At 27.7% G+C, this 21566-nt stretch overlaps 1 protein-coding gene across 3 annotated transcripts in view; it reads right to left on the bottom strand.

The window, feature by feature from the left end:
• Positions 1-21566, bottom strand: part of LOC132942910 (histone acetyltransferase KAT7) — a 112913-nt gene that overhangs the window by 71390 nt on the left and 19957 nt on the right. Inside the window, exon 8 of one of the 3 annotated variants that reach the window (XM_061011622.1) lies at positions 13045-13201. The exons of the other annotated variants lie outside the window; for them this stretch is intronic. Coding sequence (XP_060867605.1) covers positions 13181-13201 — 21 coding nt within the window. The 3' untranslated portion in view covers positions 13045-13180. Of the gene's footprint in view, positions 1-13044; positions 13202-21566 lie in introns of those variants that run through there. 3 annotated transcript variants of the gene reach the window in all.

Raw genomic sequence — 21566 nt, forward strand, 5'->3', positions numbered from 1 at the left:
TAAAATAAATTGAGATCGGACATTCCGAAGTATGTGTAATTTACCACCGCTTATTGTTCTAAAACGTATGAAAAATACGTGTCCTGCGATCCCCTTATGAGGATCAGTGGTGGACAGTTTTTAAGGAGTTCAAAATAGGCAGTTTTCAAATTGCATGCATGCGGATCTTGTAAATGAGTGTGTAGTAAGAGATCATTGGTGTGTGTGACTGTATATTAAAGAATAACGGAGCGCTTACACAAGCGCATGTACAAGTCACCGCCTTGACGTTGCGTGCACGAACGGTAAGCAATTTATACTCATTTATAATATGTATTTTCTGTCCATCCTACCGATCCACCAAACAATGAGATAATATTTTAGAAAACTGATCTGAATTTGTTATAATGTCTACTTGAAACCGGTCCGCCCAAATGTTAAGATTTCTGATTTAAACTCCAATAATCAACTTTAGAAAGTTGGGGAGGGGAGAGTTGAAATTGAGAAAAGTAGACTGATCGAGTTTAAGTAGACATAATATAAGTATTCAAATCAGTTTTAAAAAGTATTATGGCATTTCTAGATTGCTCAGTACGTTGGATAAAATATTGATATGTTTTGGATGAAATAACTTTCCACCACCAATCCTCTCAAAACTTAATGTTTAAATTAATAATTGTATTATTATTTCTTATTGGACTATAATTTTAAAAAAGAAACCACAAAAATAAAATTTACTTGAACAAATACAATTATCACATTGACGGTTTATTATACATATGCCATTAACATACAAACAAACAATGACGGGAAAAAAATATAACACAGAATAAAAATAAAAAAGGTGGGTAATTAATTGTCGCCCTGCTGTACAGTAGGTTACAAGTGGGTCACTGTAATGGATGGTGTTAAATTTGAGTTCAATGATATAATAATATCATTGTATAAGAAAAACGATTCTGAGCAAAAACAGTCAGTCAGCCTATGATATTATCAAGTATATTTGATGATATTATTGTGAATAAAGTAATTTATATATAACCTATTTACGTGGAACCTTGTTTTAAATTTTCAATCTTTAGCTATAAAAGTTGAACATTTTATAAATTTTTAACTACAAAATAATTATTATATTTTAAATTTGATAAATGTTGTCATAAATTTTGTTTAAATGCTTATAAAAAAAAATTGTGCCTATATATTTTCAATATTTTTCAACTGCTATTGTAACATTATATCAGGAGCCTTGCATAACATTTCCACGCTCTTCTATACAACAATTGCAATTTTATTGATATATATAGAAAAAAAAACTAAAAAAATTGAGAACTGACAAACAGCTCAAAAAGAGTCAAATTATTTTCAAAATTTTATCGTGTATAGAAAATTCTAATACAAGCATTCAGTGAAATTTTCAAGTATCTACAGTCAAATGTTTTTTAATTACAACAAAATAAGAAAATCGTTACATGAAATATCAAGTGAATATCAAATGTTGTAAAAATATGAATTTCAAACGCTCATAAAAATTTAATTTGACTTTCTTGTGGACATTTTTTTTTTTGATAAAGGTAGACAAACTTATGAGTAATCTTATATTACATTTTCAAATCTTAGAATTAAAAATAAAAATTTTTATGAATTCTCAACTCAAAATTTGTTAACTCTCGTGATTTTTCCGAATTTTGTGAAGATTTGAACTTTAAATGCTTATAAATAAAAACTGTGACCAAGGATTTTTAATTTTTTTCATCTGCCTTTGAAACAATAACCTAGGAGCCTTCTATTAAATTTTCAAGCTTTTTTAACCAAGAAATAAAATTTTATTGATATTTTTTAGAAAAAAACTAAAAAAAATGGAAACTGAAAATGTCTGTAAACAGCTCAAAATAAGTCAAAATATTTGGAAAATGTTATGGTGTATCGAAAATGCTAATATTAACATACAGTTAAAATTTAATGTAAGGTCATTTGTTTAAGAGTTGCACCAAAAACTAAAATCGATTTTTTCAAAAACAGATTTTGCGTAAAAATTTTAGTTTTTTCTTAATTTTTCTTATGTTTTTCACGGCGCTTTTGAAAACTACGGGGAAATTTTACTTTTGAACCCCCAAACTACCAACTGGATTCACTTTCCTATCAGAAAAGATTCTGATGAAGAATATCTAAGCATTTTTATTGTCCTAAAAGGTGATGACAGACACAAAAAACACATTATTATAAAATCAATACATTCATCGCTCCACTCAGAATCTAAAATGAAAGTGCCTATCAAAAATAATTGAATAACATTTTAATATAATTATTTAATACTACAAAATTTAAACGATAAATAATTTTATTAATATCAACGATAAAAACGCTACATACATATATAGTATATATGTTATAATATAATATTAAACATAATATTTTTATAAGATACCAATGTACAAAAAACTTTTTTTTTACATTTTACATTATATATCCTTTACTTGAAAAATCAGTCACATAGTCGGATAAAAACACATATTTTTTATTACTACAACTTTTTGATTGCAAAGACTACATTTTTTTAAAATGTTTATCTCAAAACCTATCTGAATCATTACAATTTTACCAGAATATGTCTGCAGACAGACTTTTTAATTAAATTACATGGATTAAGATGGACTAACATGGTTTAAGAGAAGGTTCCTTTATTTTTGAATTATACCTAATGTAAACAGTTTTTTTTAAACATAACCATCGATGATTTATTACATTAAGATGCAGACAATAACTAATTTTTGAACATAAAAAATTAGAAAGTGATTTGTATACAAAGCACACTATTATAATATAGTTCCTAACTAATACTATCAATAAAAATAAATTCATGGTCAAATCACTATATGTTATGTCCTTTTTTTTTTTTTTTGTCAAATAAAAATAATTGTAGTTTTGCTATTACACAAAAAATTTTATTTTAATTGTTTGTAGGTATACTATTGTCGTAATTTGGTATGGGGGCTCAATTGTACTTTAGCACTACCACCCTTCCCCAACGACAGTTTTTAAATTAGCACGCTCATAATTTATGACATACATTTGTGGTTAATTACTTATTATTTTAAGTTAATAATATTAATATTATATATACAGAACAAACAACAAAGTAATTTATCATTATCAATTGGTAATGTTGTGTGGGGGAAATTGTTCATCGTTTAATCAATGATCATAAGGCCAGGTAACTGAAAAAAATAGTGGGCTTTAGCTCCTTAAGTTATTTTACTGAAATTGAGCTCCTGAGGTCGTGAGGTATACGTTTCAAATGTATTTTTCAACATTTTAAAACCACATACATAATAAATCAGAATAATATGTTGGTATATTAATATAATAATGAGATGATTGAACACAATTTGTCCAGTTATTATCAGCAGTGATGGAAATAAATTGCACAGCAATATTTTGAGTTATGACGTACTTGATTTTAAAATTCTAGTATAGGTATACATAGTATAAATAGGTATACAGAATTACAGAATGAACCAACTTTAACGCAACATTACACAAAATAATTTTAATATTTAAAATACAAAAAAAAACTAAATTACCCTGTGAGTATGCATATTTACAAGAAACTGTATAAATGATTTAATAATAACGATTATAATATGGTTAAACATTTATAGTGCAAGTTGTGTTGTACGTTACATACTTACATCATACATTTTAAATAAATGTTTATAAAATTCAGTTTACACTGAACAATATATAATATACATATTTATAATTTTTGCATGAAATATATATTATTCATTAATTTGTTTGAACAGTTTTAATATCACAATAACTTATAAACTATGTATATATATACTATAATATATTGAGGATGTGTCAATATGTTAAATTTTCCTTGTAAAAAATAATGTATATTATAATGTTGCTATTGGCAAATAAAGATTATTATTATTTATATTTTATTATATATAATGCAAAGAGTCTTGGATTAACGTCAATTAGTTGAATAATTCGATACACAGACGAATACAAATAAATAAAATATAAAGAACAATTTCGATAAATATGGAATAAGAATAACTAATAACTAATATAAATTATATATATTAGGAACTATTATACGAGGCATTACGTAAGACCTCATGGTAGCTAAAAGTATGAATACATAACAATAGTCCATGGAAATAATTTGTAAGGTCATATTATAATGACGTAGTACGAAACATAATACAAAAAAGGGGACGATAATGAGTCGGGCTTAAAGGGATCTTAAAATGCGCGAATACTAACAATACGAGTTAGGTATGCAATATCCTATCAACTATACTAAATCACTAGGTAGTGAACAAAGAGTAGATCCCCAAAATAACGTGAGAGTAGAGTTGGAATATTTCAATGTATCTACACGCATTGCATTATAATATACCTACCATATAATTATTCATATTCAGTAAAATCTTGATGGTTAAGTATAAAAATATAAATAAATAAAAACAAAAAAATAGGTACTGATTATCTAATAAATATTTTATGTAATTATTATTTTAAAATTTTAAAATACATAATACAAAACTATTTCTTTAAGAAAAAAAATTGATAGTAAATTCTATATCAAAATAAATGATAAGTAGGCGATATAAAATAACAAATTCGTTGAAAATAGCTTTATCTATAAAAGTAATTTTCAGCGATATTAGGTACTGATAAAAGTTTGGTGCAATTTTTTTATTATTATTTCTTATATTGGTGTCCCAATATTGTAGAAATCTTTTAGCTAAAAGTTTAAACTTTAGCACACGTCTGCAGTGTGCGTATTTATATCAGAGAAACTTTTACAATCCAAATATTGGTATTAATAACTTATGACGACAAATATTTTCACTATACCTAATATTACCTATACGTTTAAAAATTGTAATTTATTTTATTTTATTTAACGTAGCAAAAGAAAAAAATACAATATATGTTGGTTCAATACACCAAAACAAACATCAAATATTAAGCATTATGTTAATATCACAGCGTGTTATATTATGTACATTGACAATTATGCGCTAATTGTATATTTTGCATTCTCATTGAGTGGAATAATTAAATAATTAAGTTCAGTCTGCAAGCCTGCTTTATGCTGCAGATATAAATTGTTCCTCAAATCAATAAACAATACAGGTCGTTTCTGTGAGGTTAGTCATCTAAATTCAAAATGTTTCATTAAATTGTTCTCAATTTTTCTCAATTATTTGAAATTTGTAAGTCATTTGTAAGTTTAAATTGGAAATTTTTATAAGTTCAGCCATTTTGAACAACCCACAGCGATTTATAACCTTTATGTTTATACATTTTATATATAACTACAAACAATTTGTTAAACTATATTTACAAGTGTATTGATTAAAACCTGTTAATTCACCACACGTGCGAATATACTAATCCCGTAATAAACATTCAACATTATTGATTATTATTAACAATATAATATACTCAGACCACACAAAAACAGTATAATTATTATTTTACGATATTTATTTGTATTAACGTTTTCCGAGACGCATCGATTGTTAATTGCGAGACCTGCAGCGCACCAGCTCCCAGAGCGGAAATATCAGACGCAGCTATGTCTCGTGCAGGTCGGGGGGCGTACGACACGGCTAAGAAAGCATAATATCCACCTCCATGGAATGTTACGGAATGCCTATATGAAAGGTACGTCGTATTAAACATATAAGTATAACGACTGTGCGTATTTTAAAATTATCTTGCGATTTCGTAGAACTATATGTCGACATTAAATAGTCTCTTGCACTGCACTGGAATGTTTAAGACCAAGATTTTGATGTAAAAATACAGTTAAATTAACTTTGATTAATATAATGAATACCTAAGTTATAAATTTAAATAACTGATACACTGATGAGAGATTGTTACGTTTTGTTAGGTTATTTGAGAAGATGTTTAAAAAAAAAAATCATACATTTACTGAATCTGCAAAAGGGATTTGTATATCTCTAATGCAAAATAAAGACATTTTATTTGGGATATTTTTCTCATCCCTTTTTCAATTCTTATTTAAGAATTCTACTAATGTCAATAAATTTAAAATACCGTATTTTTTGTGAGTCTGTGTACAGGAATTGTATAGTAGACAATTCATATTGTAATTAAAAAATTTGAATAATGTTCTCACCATTTATTTTGTATAAACTTTTCAACAACGAATTTAAATTTAACACTAACGATTTTAGGTATTATGTTGTAATTGTTAATGGGTACATAACACTTTTAACGAATATTATTATATTATATAAACACAATAATATTTTTAAATGCAATGTATTCGTCAAAAATGAATTCAACATACCGTATTAATAATATCATACTACAGTAATACAGTAATACTGTAATAGTAAAATAAATTACTTTAATAACAATATAAATATAATAATTATCATAAAATATGCTTAGAAATATAAGCTTCACAGAAAGTCTTCACTCAGAATAGATTTTCGTATGCAATGATTTATCATTGAATTAAAATTTAACACATACATTAAAGTGATTTACTCAATGACGAGGTACACTCGATGCCTACTGTACAGCGGAGTGGTTATCCAGTAAACTTTTTTTTTTGGTAAATGTAGAAAAACTTAGAGGAAATCTTGTGTTACATCTCATAATCTTAGGTATACATTTTTAAACATTTTTAACTCAAAATAAATTGCCAATTTTCGTGTTTTTGATGAATTTTGTCAACATTTTGACTTCTTGAATAAAAACTGTGGATTAACGTTCAACTTTTTTTTTAATTTCCACTAAAATCAACAACTGATGAGGAACGTTGTATTATATTTTCAAGTTTTTTGACCGACGGAAAAACTTTGTATCGACAATAGTTGAAAAAAAAACTAATAAAACTCGAAAATTTCTTATGCTTATAAATAGCTTAAAAAGAGCCGCAATATTTCGAAATTATGGTGCATAGAAATTGTTAATATAAATATTCAGTGAAAATGTGATCTATATTCTGTTATTAGAGTTACACTAAAAACCAAAATCGATGTTTTTAGAAAATTGGTTTTGCGTAAAAATTTTTCAGTTTTTCCTTAATTTTTTGTTTGTTTTATAGAAGCTTATGAAAACTATTGGGAACTTTTTACTCTTGACCCCCCCCCCCCCTCAAAAGGACCAACTAGATTCACTTTCCTACCAGAAAAGATACTGTTGAAGAACATTTAAGGCCCAAAAGGTGATAACAGACAAAAAAAAGAAAAAACTAAAAAACACACATCATTGTAAAATCATTACATTCATCGCACCGCTCAGAATCTACAAATTTTAGTTCCTGTAAAATGATGTAATGAAAACATAACAAAATCTTCACAAAATTTGTAAGACAATTGACAAGTAACATTTAAATAATATATGTTCCTATCATTATTTTTAAGATGCCTAAAATTGAAAAATTAAAACAAAACAATACTTATAGGTATTATGTAGATACCTATATGTGGTGGTTTTAGAACGCAGTGAATTACACCAACCCGCGTTTATACAGAATATAGTACCCAGGGTAAATGATAAAATGTTAGGTTAGGTTAGACTTTAACAAGAAAAAAATCAGCCGTGGTTTATATGTCATCATTCAATTTTGTAGATGTTTGCTAAATGTATTAATTCATACGTAAATGGTTTTTTGTTTGTGGATTTACTGTAAAAATAATTACTAATCTGTCTGGGGTCAGGACGTTGATGGCCTTAAAGAAATATATGACCTAGAACTCGAAAAAATACCTTAATATTTTAAGAAAAATTTACTTAATTCTATATTAATTATGATATGTTTATAATAATACACTACATTATGTGATGACCTATTGAAATTTGAAGTTTGATAAACCTATAAAACGCATATAAGTATTAGAATCATCGGATTGCTATATCTTATACAGATGAAATACATATATTACATAATACACCTAATACATAACTAATCCCGATGTCTGTAGCCGATCTATATTTTCTACAGATCTCGCTTTCGATTCACTTTTTGATAATATTTACTGCACAACTACCACGAAGTACGGTCCCGAAAACGAAAGTACCTATACCTATACTACATGTGTATATTTATATATTATACGTAGTCATGTATACAGCATAATATATATTATTATATACCCACAGGTATCCTCTAGGCACAGATATATATTATATATGTATACCCATTATTATCATATTCGCAATATTATTATAAATATATTGCGCGCACACACACACAACATTACCGTGACCAGCGTGAATGCGATAAAACGAGATCGTTGTGAGTGAACCATGGGGTAGGCAGGGGGTGGGAGTGAAGAGGAATCTGCACGGTTCATACGTATGGCCTTGCGTCTGGCTCCGGCTCCGGCCCCGACCCCTCCACCACCGCACAGCAGCCGTTCCCTTGGCAATTTTGACTGGAGGCCGTCGCCACCACCGCCGCCACCGACAGGGTCACTGACCGCCCGCGCGACGCGATACCCCCACCCACCCTCCCATCAACACCCGATCCACTATATGCCACACCCTTTCCACTACCGCCCCCGTTTGCGTCTGTGTCTAGAAAAAATTACTATAATATCGCTTATGTATAATGTTGCATTAAAAGGTGATTATTTTAAATGCAAGACTGTATAGTTGACTCGCTAAACCCAGTCGATTTTTATGTTTTATATATTATATGTATAAAATTCTAAATACTCAGATTTTCTAAAAAAAATAAATCTTTTTATGATTATTTTGTTAGTTGTTTTATATACCTACTTATGAGCATTCTGATGGAATATTAGTAGGTACAGCGTTGTTTTGAAGTCTATAGTATACTCGTATAATGCGCTTAAAGTTTATTTTAAAAGAGTGGGGTCAAACGTGAGAAGCGGAACACCCTCGAATTTTAAAATTAAAATTGTATTATTTAAAAAAGATTAAAATCAAAATCAAATACAATTCAGATAATTTAAATTAATGATATAACTTATCAGTAAAGTTAAAGAAAAAGCACCTATGTAAATACCAAATACGGAAGCTACTATTCCACCATTATAATATTGTACTGAAATTATATCAACAAAATAGACGATTTGATTAAAAATAATGTTCTTTATCATTATTTTTATTAGACCATCCTTAAAAAAAATAACTTTTAACTTTTTAATATACAATGTAACCTCATAAATTCAAAAGTTTCGACATGCGGCAGTTATTGTTAGAATTCTTTACATACAACAAATTTACACAAATATTTGTTTTTTGAATAAAAAAAAACATTTTACTGTCTAATGATAAATAAACTTTTCTTAGTGGTGTTTTATTCATATATTTGTATTTGATTTAATGATGAATTAAATATATTTTTTTAATTAACCTAAGAGTTTACACGTTTCTTTTCACTATTAATTTTGTTCTTAAGTTTGAAAACAATAAAAACTTTCAATTTGATAATTTCCACAAATATATATATATTATTTTTATTTCATCAACTATATTAAATTTGAAATATGTACATTATTAAATAGTTATGCAATGAATTTATATTATAATACGTATGAAAATATATGGACAATGAACATAATATATTAGTGTTACTCCATAAATATTTTTAAATTATATTAAATAAATATATCGTATTTACGATTCAAATATATATAAAAAAAAAACTATATTAATGACTATAGTAAATAAATTAACTAATCAATAGAAAATAATTCATGCGACATTGTATTAAAGTCTATACTTAAGTTTCTAAATTTAAAATTCAGTGAATAACAGATGTATAAAATGTCATTACATATTAAATGCAAGTACATTGTGCAGCGTTAAACAATATACTTAAAGGTTTTTGCGAAGGTTATTAACCTCATATTATACATTATAATATATGTTGTTTAAAAGATAAAAGAGTTTCGCCCCAAATAGAATTTGACGGTGTATATGCGTACGCCATTGCGGTGTCGTGTATACTACTATTCAATTATACGATAATTGAATATAGTAGGTAGTTGTATTTCTATAATATTGAGTGAAACTATTTGTCTGCTGAATGTTTTTTCTTAGGAAAAACTTTTACAATATAAACTTCCAAACACGAATAGCAAAATATAGGTTTGATGAGAGCTTGTATTATATTTTTTATTAATATTACATTTAGGAAACTTAAATTAAAACCTATCAATTTACATAATATAAAAAAAATATAAATAAAAATTATCAATTAGTATATTATGGTACTAAAGTGTTATACCCATTTATAATTCAAAAATTAAGAACTTAACTGATAATAAAGGGTGTCCCTAATATCCCATTTTCAGAGGGGCGAAAACTAAAGGTTTAAATCCATCTTTGCATAATATAGTTATGTTGTATTGTATCTGTTTTGCTAGCGCATAACATGGAACATTTTATGTTCAGGATCATCAATATTACTGCGTTATTTTTAATATAATTATGAATTGGCCTATTATCAATTTAAAAGTAATAATATTATTTGGCGCCCCACGTAAGACTTTTATTTATATTTTAATTTTGAAGCAAGTTTAAATATTATAAAATTTACAACAAATTAACAATTTTAAAATGGCTTGTGTTAAAATATCCAAAAAATGTCTAAGTGAAGCCCTAAATAATATAGTTACCAGGTTAAAAAATAATTGTATACCAGGTTAAATTAAACTAATATTAAAAAAAACAAAATTAATTGGATTATTCTGAATCAAAAATTTGCTATACAATTTGCTATGCGTTAGTTAGACGAAGAAAACACATGTGGGTTCAGCAATCATACATGTGTTTAAAACAACAAAATATAATATAAATGTGTTGAAATGTAGTCATTTAAATTATTATTAGTAATTAGTATGTAATATATTATGTATGCGCATTAATAATTCATACAAATTGATTAATATTAATATAATCAGAAACATTAGCTTTAAAAGAAATGGAGGGCAACTTCTCCTTCACCACCCCCACTCACAATTGAAGACACCACTGATGATAAAACGTATTTTAATATGTGGAGCTGATTTTAAAAATCATAGAAAACGAATGCAATTAATTTAATTCAAAATGACGAATTAACCAATATTTGTATAGATGTATTATAAAACCATGTAACTTATAATGTATGTATATATATTTTAATAAACAAAGTTCAGTTTACAACTTAAAAATGTTTCAAATGTAAATCACATGGCATTTGTTTATATGCATACCAAATAATTAATTGATTAAATAAAAAATTTAATTTTCATATTCCACCACAATTGATAATGATGAATGATGCGATACTTATATAATTTAGATTATACAATATAGGTATTAGGTGCTCATACAGACATAGCCACATAGGTAATCAATAATTATACTATATCATATTTTAATATGTTATATATACTATACCTACTACCTATATTAAATATAATTTAATAATGTACAGGTACAGGATGATTCTAACAAACAATGGAGATTAGCGCACTTATTATAATTTTAAAAAGTATTGGGTTTTTTTAAATTTACTTTTTTACATTTTAGATGCACGAAATTCATTCAAAACATTTACCTTTTACTGTACGTAGTTTATATTTATTATGATATTTCTCTCTATAATTTAATTTAAAATAAATATTTATATTTAATTTAAAAGATAAAATAGCGATCTTTACAATTGCTGATGTCCCTCAAACTATACGGATACTCTTCTTGCTACACCATTACCAATGCCATGCTGGTATTACCACCATTCGAAATTAAAGTTAATTAATTATAGGTACTTTAGAATCACACAAAAAAATTGTCTTACATGAAAAAGATTGGAAAATAAATAATAATACTGATAAATGTCTACAAGTCACAAACACTCTAAAAATATTTCGTCAATAAAGTCCTCAACTTATTATGAACCACACTCCCAAGGATGAGATGAGCGAGTTTAAATTACATAAATATAGGTAATACTTAAGATAAATATTGGATCCTTATCTTAAGAAAAAAAGAAGACGGACTAATAATAATATAGATTAGATCTCCCCTTCCTCTTCTAAATTTCAAAATACTATTCCTTAACAAACTTCTAATTAACAAGACAATGCATGTTTGATCCCATGTAATTGCAATTTGGGGTCCTGCCATAACCTATATAATACCAGACCAATTGAGTTATTTAAATCAATTGTACTGAGAATACAGGATGCTACTACACGTTCCTTAGTACGCATCTGACCTTGCCTTACATAAAAACCAAGGGTAAAAACAACTAGGTATACCTAACCGATATAAGCAATATAATTAATAACATTTTCTACAATACTCAATATTCTATCATTTAATATATTATATTAGCCATTAGGTATATATGTTTAAATCTTAGAGCACAAAAATATACAACAAATAATAATATTATATTATAATACAATATATACATGCAAATTACTAACAAGAAGACCTGACAAATGATATAACATATTATGGTCTAATCAATATTTTTTTATATATAATTTATTGATTCGAAAAATTTAAAATATTTTAAACAAGTTTATACTTTTTGAATTCAAAATGTTTTTTTTTTACGAATAGATCTACTTAACTTAGCAAAAATGAGATTACAAAAAATTTTAAAAACAAACTACATAACTTAAATAAATATTTTTAAAACCCAGATATACAAATTAACTATTTTTAATTTTTCAAAAATAATTTACATCAGATTTATGATTTTTTTATTTTCAGTATTAAAAATAAAAAATAAAAAATGTTATATTATATTACTATACGTGTAACGCAATCTTCTTTCATTCTTTCTTAAGTTATATACCTATACAAATAAAAATGAAGCTTTGATTAGAACAAAAGTTATAACATTTGTCAAGTGTTCCTGTTACATCCTGTAGAGTGTAGAATACCATACCTCCTACGAATAAGGATGGAACTATATTTTCTTAATCTTTTTTGTTGTTGTTATCTGATACTGTTTTCACTTTATTCCCAACAAAAATGGCCATGACTTTACTCTGCCAAAGAGGTTATACATCAAATCAAATATAAAATCCTCATAAGGTTTACCAGCGAATAAGGACGTGCACCAAGTTACGTACATTTTAAAATGGAAATTTTCGGCAAAATTGTTTAACGGTCACCTTAATTTTTTATCCCAAAGAAAAAAGATTTAACATAAGTTACGTTAAAACTTTTGACTGTTCTCCTGAAAAATAATAAAAAGTAAATTACGTCTTTTTTCGTAGGGGTGTCAGTTTCATACTCATAAAATATTTTTTCCTCCAATAATACTAAAATAAAACAAAAATGTTAAGAATGGTTCTGAACGATATAAATAGAATGTGTTCTATTCTGACTAGCTAATCAACAAATACAAACAATCAAAACAATAAAATAATATAGAAGTTCCAATAAATTTGTTATAATTCATCAATTCTTTCAGTATATATCATATAACAATTCAAAATAAATAAACGAATATGTTTATTATCATGTACCTATTAATATGTGTACCTATATAGTTCTGCTAGTTTGTATAATCAACAATATCGTATACTGATACGATAAAAGCAATTTGAGCGAATTCGAGAGGATTCCAAGCACTTTGTAAACATACAGCAATCGACCCTAAACACAAATATTGGATATAGCATGGCAAATTGACTTATTACACTACGTCGGCATTATTATATTAATATATTACTTTGGTCTCTCTATACATATTATTATAATGTGGATGTCGAGTGAACATTTCAAATCATGAACGCAACTATAGATTTTGTACCTATATTTTATTCAAGTATATCAAGCAATAGGCGTACGAAACAGCATTCTCAACATACACAATGCCGATAGAGGAGTTGTTATTATTTTACACTATGTCAGTGGTTTCCAACCTTTTTTAATCTACGCCCCTTTATACATTTTCAACATTTTCATAATTCTCATCCCCCCCCCCTTTAAATTAAAGTTTAGACGACTATTTTAGATTCTGAGTGAAACGATGAATGTATTGATTTTACAATGATGTGTGTTTTTTTTTTTATTTTTTTTTTTATTTTTTTTTTTATTTTTGTGTCTGTGTACACGATAAGTAGTCGAAATAATGCTTCGATTTTCGACTTCAGTATCTTGTTCGATGGGAAAGTGAATATCGTTGGTGCATTGGGGAGGTCAAAATTTTAATTTCCCAGTAGTTTTCAAAAGCGATGTGAAAAACAAAAGAAAAATTAAGGAAAAACGGGAATTTTTACGCAAAATCGATTTTTAACAAAATCGATTTTGGTTATTGGTGTAACTCTAAAACAAATGACCGTAGATGCATGAAATTTTCACTGGTTGTTTATATTTGCATTTTCTATACACAATACAATTTTGAAAATAATTTGACTTTTTTTGAACTGTTTACGGACATTGTCAGTTTTCAGTTTTTTTAAATTTTTTTTCTATAAATATCAATAAAATTTTATTTGTTGGGTAAAAAAGCTTGAAAATTTAATAGAAGGCTCCTAGGTTATTGTTTCAAAGGCAGATGAAAAAAATTAAAAATCCTTAGTCACAGTTTTTTTTTATACACGTTTAAAGTTCAAATCTTGAAAAAATACGGAAAAATCACGAAAATTTGCAAATTATTTTGAGTTAGAAATTCATAAAAAATTTTCTTTTTAAATCTAAGATTTTAAAATCTAATACAAGATTCCTCATAAGTTTGTCTAACTTTATCAAAAAAAAAATTTCTACAAGAAAGTCAAATTAAATTTTTATGAGCGTTTTAATTTCATATTTTTACAACATTAGATATTCACTCGATTTCTCAAGTACCGATTTCCTTATTTTCTTGTAATTCAAAAACGAATAACTGTAGGTACATGAAAATTTCACTGAATGTTTATATTAGCATTTCCTATACACCATACAATTTTGAAAATATTTTGACACTTTTTGAGCTGTTTACGGGCATTTTCAGTTTTCAATTTTTTTAGTTTTTTTTTCTATAAATATCAATAAAGTTTTATCTGTTGGGCCAAAAAGTGTAAAAATTTAATACAAGACTCCTGATATATTTTTACAATAGCAGTTGAAAAATATTGAAAATACATAGGCACAGTTTTTTTTTATAAGCATTTAAAGATCAAATTTGGACAGAATTTATCAAATTTATAATTTAATAATTATTTTGTAGTTAAAAATTTATAAAATGTTCAACTTTTATAGCTAAGGATTGAAAATTGAAAACAAGGCTCCACGTAAATAGGTTATTTATAAATTACTTTATTCACAATAATATCATCAAATATACTTGGTAATATCATAGGCTGACTGACCGTTTTCGCTCAGAATCGTTTTTCTTATACAATGATATTATATCATTGAATTCAAATTTAACACCATCCATTACAGTGACCCACTTGTAACCTACTGTACAGCAGAGCGACATCCACTTATCCACCTTTTTTTTTTTGTATTAGTGATGCAAAATAATTATATATTATACTATACACATTAACTTTGTATCTATCAATATTAGATTACCAGCGAAGAGTTCAATAATTATAAATTACTCGTACAATAAATAGTTATCCAGGGGTGACCGTCCGAAATTTAATTTATTGTTTTCAATTTTACTGATTAAAAAATGGCATAATTATTTTAACAATAAAATTCCTATTATTTCATCATCACTATATATTCCTCCAGTGCAGTATCCATAAATTCCCCCCGGTTGGGAGCCACTGCACCATATACTATATACATATAAGTATACAACAACAAAAATATATTATAATTTACCCATAAAAAATGATTACTAGCTATAATATTGTAGAATATGCTCTTACTGTAAATACATACTATACATCTGTACTATATATGGGCACTGGACAGGTCCCTATGTACAAAAATAAAAATGCAGGAGAAGGTATCAATCAAAATTGTAAATTGTTTTCGTGTGATATTCTGGAAGGTAGTATACGTTGTACAGCGTACGTGCTGAAGTACATCCACCGTAAATATAAAATATACAGTATATTATAGTATAGGTATCATAATATACGTGTCACATCTAATTCTGGAGGGTTTTGACCTACGCGCGACATGACGAAGACGAGGACGACGATAATAATAGTAATAATAATAATAATCATAATACAAGTATAATATACGGCGCATCCTGCAGCAGAATATATAATATTATATACATCACGCGGGTCTGAAAAAAAATTCAGCCATTGGCGTCTGCGGAGAAGGCGTCTGTGGTTGTGGGCGAGGAAGGGGCATGCCGCACGAGTTGTCGGAGAGGGTGCGCCGAGCGACGACGACAGCGTAGATTTGCGTGTGCATATATATCATATGTGTGTGTCTGTGTGTGTGTGTGTGTGTGTGCGCGCACGCAGAATCGATAAGTGCTCGTCTCGAGAGAACGGACCCTAAGCGAGCGCGGAGGGCTTCATTTTATTTATCTTCATATTATTATTAGAATAATATATTTTTTCTTCAAATTTTGTTTCGAATATCCCGTCCATAAAAACCACCCATACATATATTATGTATAATATGTATTCATCACAAACGACCCGAAAACAATGTAATATTTTAGTGCTATAAGTATAGGATTAAATTAGCTGACGGGCGTGGAAAAAGATTCTTTAACGTAGGTAAATTTATTTTATTTTTTTCATTTTACTTGGAACACTGCTGCAGACTACGACGACGATCCGGCTGAGACCTAAGCCACATAAGAATAATAATAATAACGATATAACATATTACGACGACGACGACGCAACGGGTGAGTTTCAGTCGATGGGACGATGAGGAGGGTTGAGGAGGTACACAGCAATACTGTCGTGCCGGTGGCAGGTCCGGACGCGCGCGCACGCACAGATGCACGCACGCACGCACATCACCACCGTGCACCACTTCGCGTAGACTGTCGTCGTCGTCGTGTGTAATCTGAAGTCTAGACGTCTGTTGTAATCAGAGACTCGACGAGGCGAACAGCGGCGGCGGTGAAAGAGGAGGATAAGGACGAGTACGAGGACGATGGCGGGGAGGAGGTGGAGGAGAATGTCTAGGTGGAAGACCAATAAGACGGTAGTGGTGGACGGGATGGAGCGGTGGGGTTGGGTTATACGTGGAAAAAGAATTACCGGTCTCGACACCAACCCCTCCAGCCGCACCCCACCGCACGGCCAGACGATCTACTACCCGCCGCCGATGTCGTTGCTGCCGCCGTCACACCGACGTGTGTTTTTCGCCTCCCGACGGGAACGCGGTTTTTATTTTCATTTTTAAAAATTTTTTTTTTTGCACAACCGTCTACGTCGAGCAGCAGACGGTTGACCCGCAACGCTCGTCGTCGCGGCCACCACACAATGAAGAATGGTGCCAGAGGCACGTTATGCGACATTACATTACGACGAACACGTAAATCATTATATTATTATCATTACAAATCGTGTGTGTGCGTGCGCGCGCGCGCAGAGGTGATCACTACTGATTAAATAGTAAAAATACGTATCTAAAGTCAAATTTATACATAACAATGTTCAGCTTAATAATAGCACGTATCCAATGATTCAAAATTAAAATAAATCAATTCATATTTCTTAATTTAACAATTGAATAGACAAAACACATGGAATTGACTAACTGATACTGTAGTAATGATACTGCAGTAGTGTGCACTATACTGAGCGTACAACTACTAAGTGGGATGAATGTATAAAAAAAATTACTAATCAGTCAGTAATTATTATTATAAAATACATTTAAAAGTTAATAACTTTGTGTGACCCAGGTGGTAAACAACAATGTAATCAACGTTTTTTTTAACTTGGGAAAGTTAATATATTTTTATTCGAAGTTACCCACTTAACCAACTTTTATAGAGTTTAGTATATTATTTTTAAACTTATAAGTTGTACCCAAACATATTCAATGTTGGCTAAGTTTTTAACTCAAGTTAAGTTTTTTTATTATCTGGATAATGATCTACAATAATTAAACGAAATTATAAACTATATTATGCACATGTATAACATAATTATATTATGTCTTAAGCGTACAAATTTGATTAACCCGTCCCATTGAATTAGTAAATGTGTCCGGGACAACATATCTGTATAAACAATTTAATATTGTCATACGGAAATCACTTTTGTAATTTCTAGTTACGTGTTTACATATGTATTTGTTATTACTTTATGTACTTTAATTATACATTTAAAAAGATTCTAAGCAATTGGATTTTTTATGCATTTAAACCAATATACGCTGTAAAAAAATAAACATACTTCTAGTACTCAAAATAATTTGAATTCGTCAGCCCCATTTCTATGTTTCGTAGAAAAAAACTTTTCCATTTTTTTTTTTTTTTGGCCCTTTAAAGTGCATATTTATTTTGAAAAATAAAGTTAATTAATTTGGAACCATACTACATTAACTATGTAAAATGTCGATAAACTATTTCTCACAAAACATAGGGAAAAAGGTGTCAAAATTAAAATTGAATTACTAAAAGTATAAAATTTATTTTTCACCAGCTTGTTGTTTCAATTATTCATAGTCACCACGTCTGCCCGCATATGAACCACACAAAATATCATGGGCTTACGTCTATTTAAGAAATTGCCTAAACGTTGCCCCTTAAACAATAGCCACTAATAAGATCCGAATAAAACGTATATTATTTACATTTAATTATATTAATAACCTAGACAAATAAAAAATGTATTAGGATAAATTATGGAATTATAAGAATGTATGATTCATAGTATTTAGCGCATTTAAAATATAATATTATAATAGAACACCATTTAAATAAGATTAAGGAAAAAAAAGAAAAAAAAGTTGATTGATGAAATATTATCATGTTGGTAGTAACTAGGGTGAGTACTTATATATGCACTAGTATGTTGGTATTTTTTTTTACGGTGCCCTTTTATACATTTGACTAGGAATGTCCACAAATCACCTGGTATTGATACAAATTATCTAATATTTTACTTTGCATATTTTAAGTATAATGAATATTATTGCATATTTAAACTATATAAACATGACAAATGCATGATTTATAATTTACTTAAACAAAAATTATGTAAAAGACTAGATGCCGCACTATACTGCGCTCCAGATTTTCATTTCATGGATTCAGTGACTTTGTCTTTAAAGAAAAATGATTTGGATATTTAAAAGTAAGATTCACAAAAACGATTTAGCTTATATAAAAATTAACTTCATACATTTTGTTTTAAAATTATAAGATGATCTTTCACTTAATTATCGGTAAGAAAAAAATATATTTTATTATAATTTAGGGTTATTCGGATATTTCAATAAAATGAAATGCATATTTTACTAATGTATGAGTTTTATTGTAATGGTAATTTCAATATAATGTGAGATAAGAAAAAAATCGAGATATCAATTTGACATAATAAAAATCTACTGTAGATACCTACCTACAAATAAATTATTTAGAAACAAAATACATTATAAAAATTAACATAAATAATATAGGTACCTACTGACTAACTTCGTTTAAATATGTCATGAATCATGATATTATATATCTAATTCAAATATATTGGAACATTGTTATAAACTATTAGGATCAATTATGTATAGTGGGGAAATATTAATTAAAACCACCAATATTACCTTTAAATCAACTCAATGTTTCAAAAAAAAAAAACTTGAGTGATTAAAATCCCAGAAACACAGTCATAGTATTAAATAAAAAAGGAAAGTTTATTGTTCTAAACTCTAATTATAATTATAATGTCTAAATTCAAGAGGTGAAATAATGTTATATGTATAGAAATTAGGAATCTAATGGGTCACCAATTATAGTGACTAATTTACGAAACTCTCCACTCTTCACCTCATCTATTGACATTACAATGCCCAGCCATCCAATTAAAAACTATCATTATGTTTCCTCAATTAAAATAATTATAGATGTCTAAATCACCCCCATCTGGATTCGTGGTTTGAATTTATTTATACATTCAATTCAACAATCAGTAATTGAGGAAGGAGGGTTGTCCATCCAAATGTTTGTGAAAGAAACACTGATACATCAGACAATCACATTTTTTTATTTTACATCTAGTTGAAGTAAAAAATATCCGCAAAATAAGATTACAAATTTAAAAATAATACAACTTATTATACCTATTACTTATTACTAGTGATGTAAATTGTCATGAAAGTTTTTTTGTAAAACAACATTTTTAAGTAAACATTATTTTTTATGAGTAGTTATTAGTTATTACAAATTATATTGTACCTAGTTTTAACAAAATACCATAACGAGACAACTATTTTTAATTCATAAATATGTTTTATTTAACATGTAGGGGCCTATATATTTTTAATTTTAATTCATATTTAGTCGTTATATTCCTATTTAAATAATAAACAGTTAACTAACATACCAACCGTATAATCTTAAAAACTAATTATGTTAAGAATTGTACATAAAAATCAAATTTTCAAAGTTAAACATTTTAATAAAAAATAAATTTTTCAATTTACATCCTTACTTATATAACTGAGATAAAATTTGAATAAACAAAAAAAACCAGGAAAGTAGATTTGCTGTAAATTGAGTGAACCTCATCATTGTGTAGGTCACTGTAATGGATGTGTTAAATTTGAATTCAATCATCGTAAACCAAAAACGATACTGAGCAGAGATGGTTTGTCAGACTAGGATATTTTATATTATATTTATATTGTTATTAATAACATGGTAACCGGTAAGTTGAGTTAATATTATTTGCTATTATCATATTTAAATTTTAGTATATAATAATATACTTGAGAAATTTCAAGTACCCACGAATAATATTTTTAAATTACAATAAATAATAACTAAAATCGTTATTCTTGGTTATTTAATATGTAATTTTGTCCAAATTTGAACATAAAGTAACTAAAATAAAACTGTGTTTCGTATTTTTATATTTTTTGGTTACATAATAACCAACTTACATGGAACCTAGTTTTAAATGTTCAATCTTTAGCTATAAAATTTGAACTTTTTATACATTTTTAACTACAAAATCATTTTAGGTTCTGAGCGGATCAATGAATGTATTGACTTTACAATGATATTTTTTTTTTTTGTGTCTGTGTACAAAATATACGATAGTAGACGAAAAATGCTTCGATTTTCAACCTTAGCATCTTGTTCGATGGGAAAGTGAATCTAGTTGGTGCATTCGGAAGACAACAATTTAAAAGTCATTGGTTAAAATTCTTAGTAGTTTTTCAAAAGCACCGGGGAAAACAAATAAAAAATAAGGAAAACCTGGAATTTTTACATAAAATTGGTTTTTGAACAAATCTTTTTTAGTTTTTGGTGTAACTATAGACGTAAGCTTGAACATTTTAGTTTTAATGTATTTTTCTTAACTTAATTAGTTTTTGAGGTACTGAAGTAAAAATACAACATTTTTAATAAAAAATAAAAATGCACATATATAACCGAGATAAATATTATATATTGATATTTGATATAGGTAATATGTATACATATATATTATATATTTATTATTTAA

This window comes from Metopolophium dirhodum, chromosome 4 (genome assembly GCF_019925205.1).
Source record: "Metopolophium dirhodum isolate CAU chromosome 4, ASM1992520v1, whole genome shotgun sequence".
Classification (NCBI taxonomy): domain Eukaryota; kingdom Metazoa; phylum Arthropoda; class Insecta; order Hemiptera; family Aphididae; genus Metopolophium; species Metopolophium dirhodum.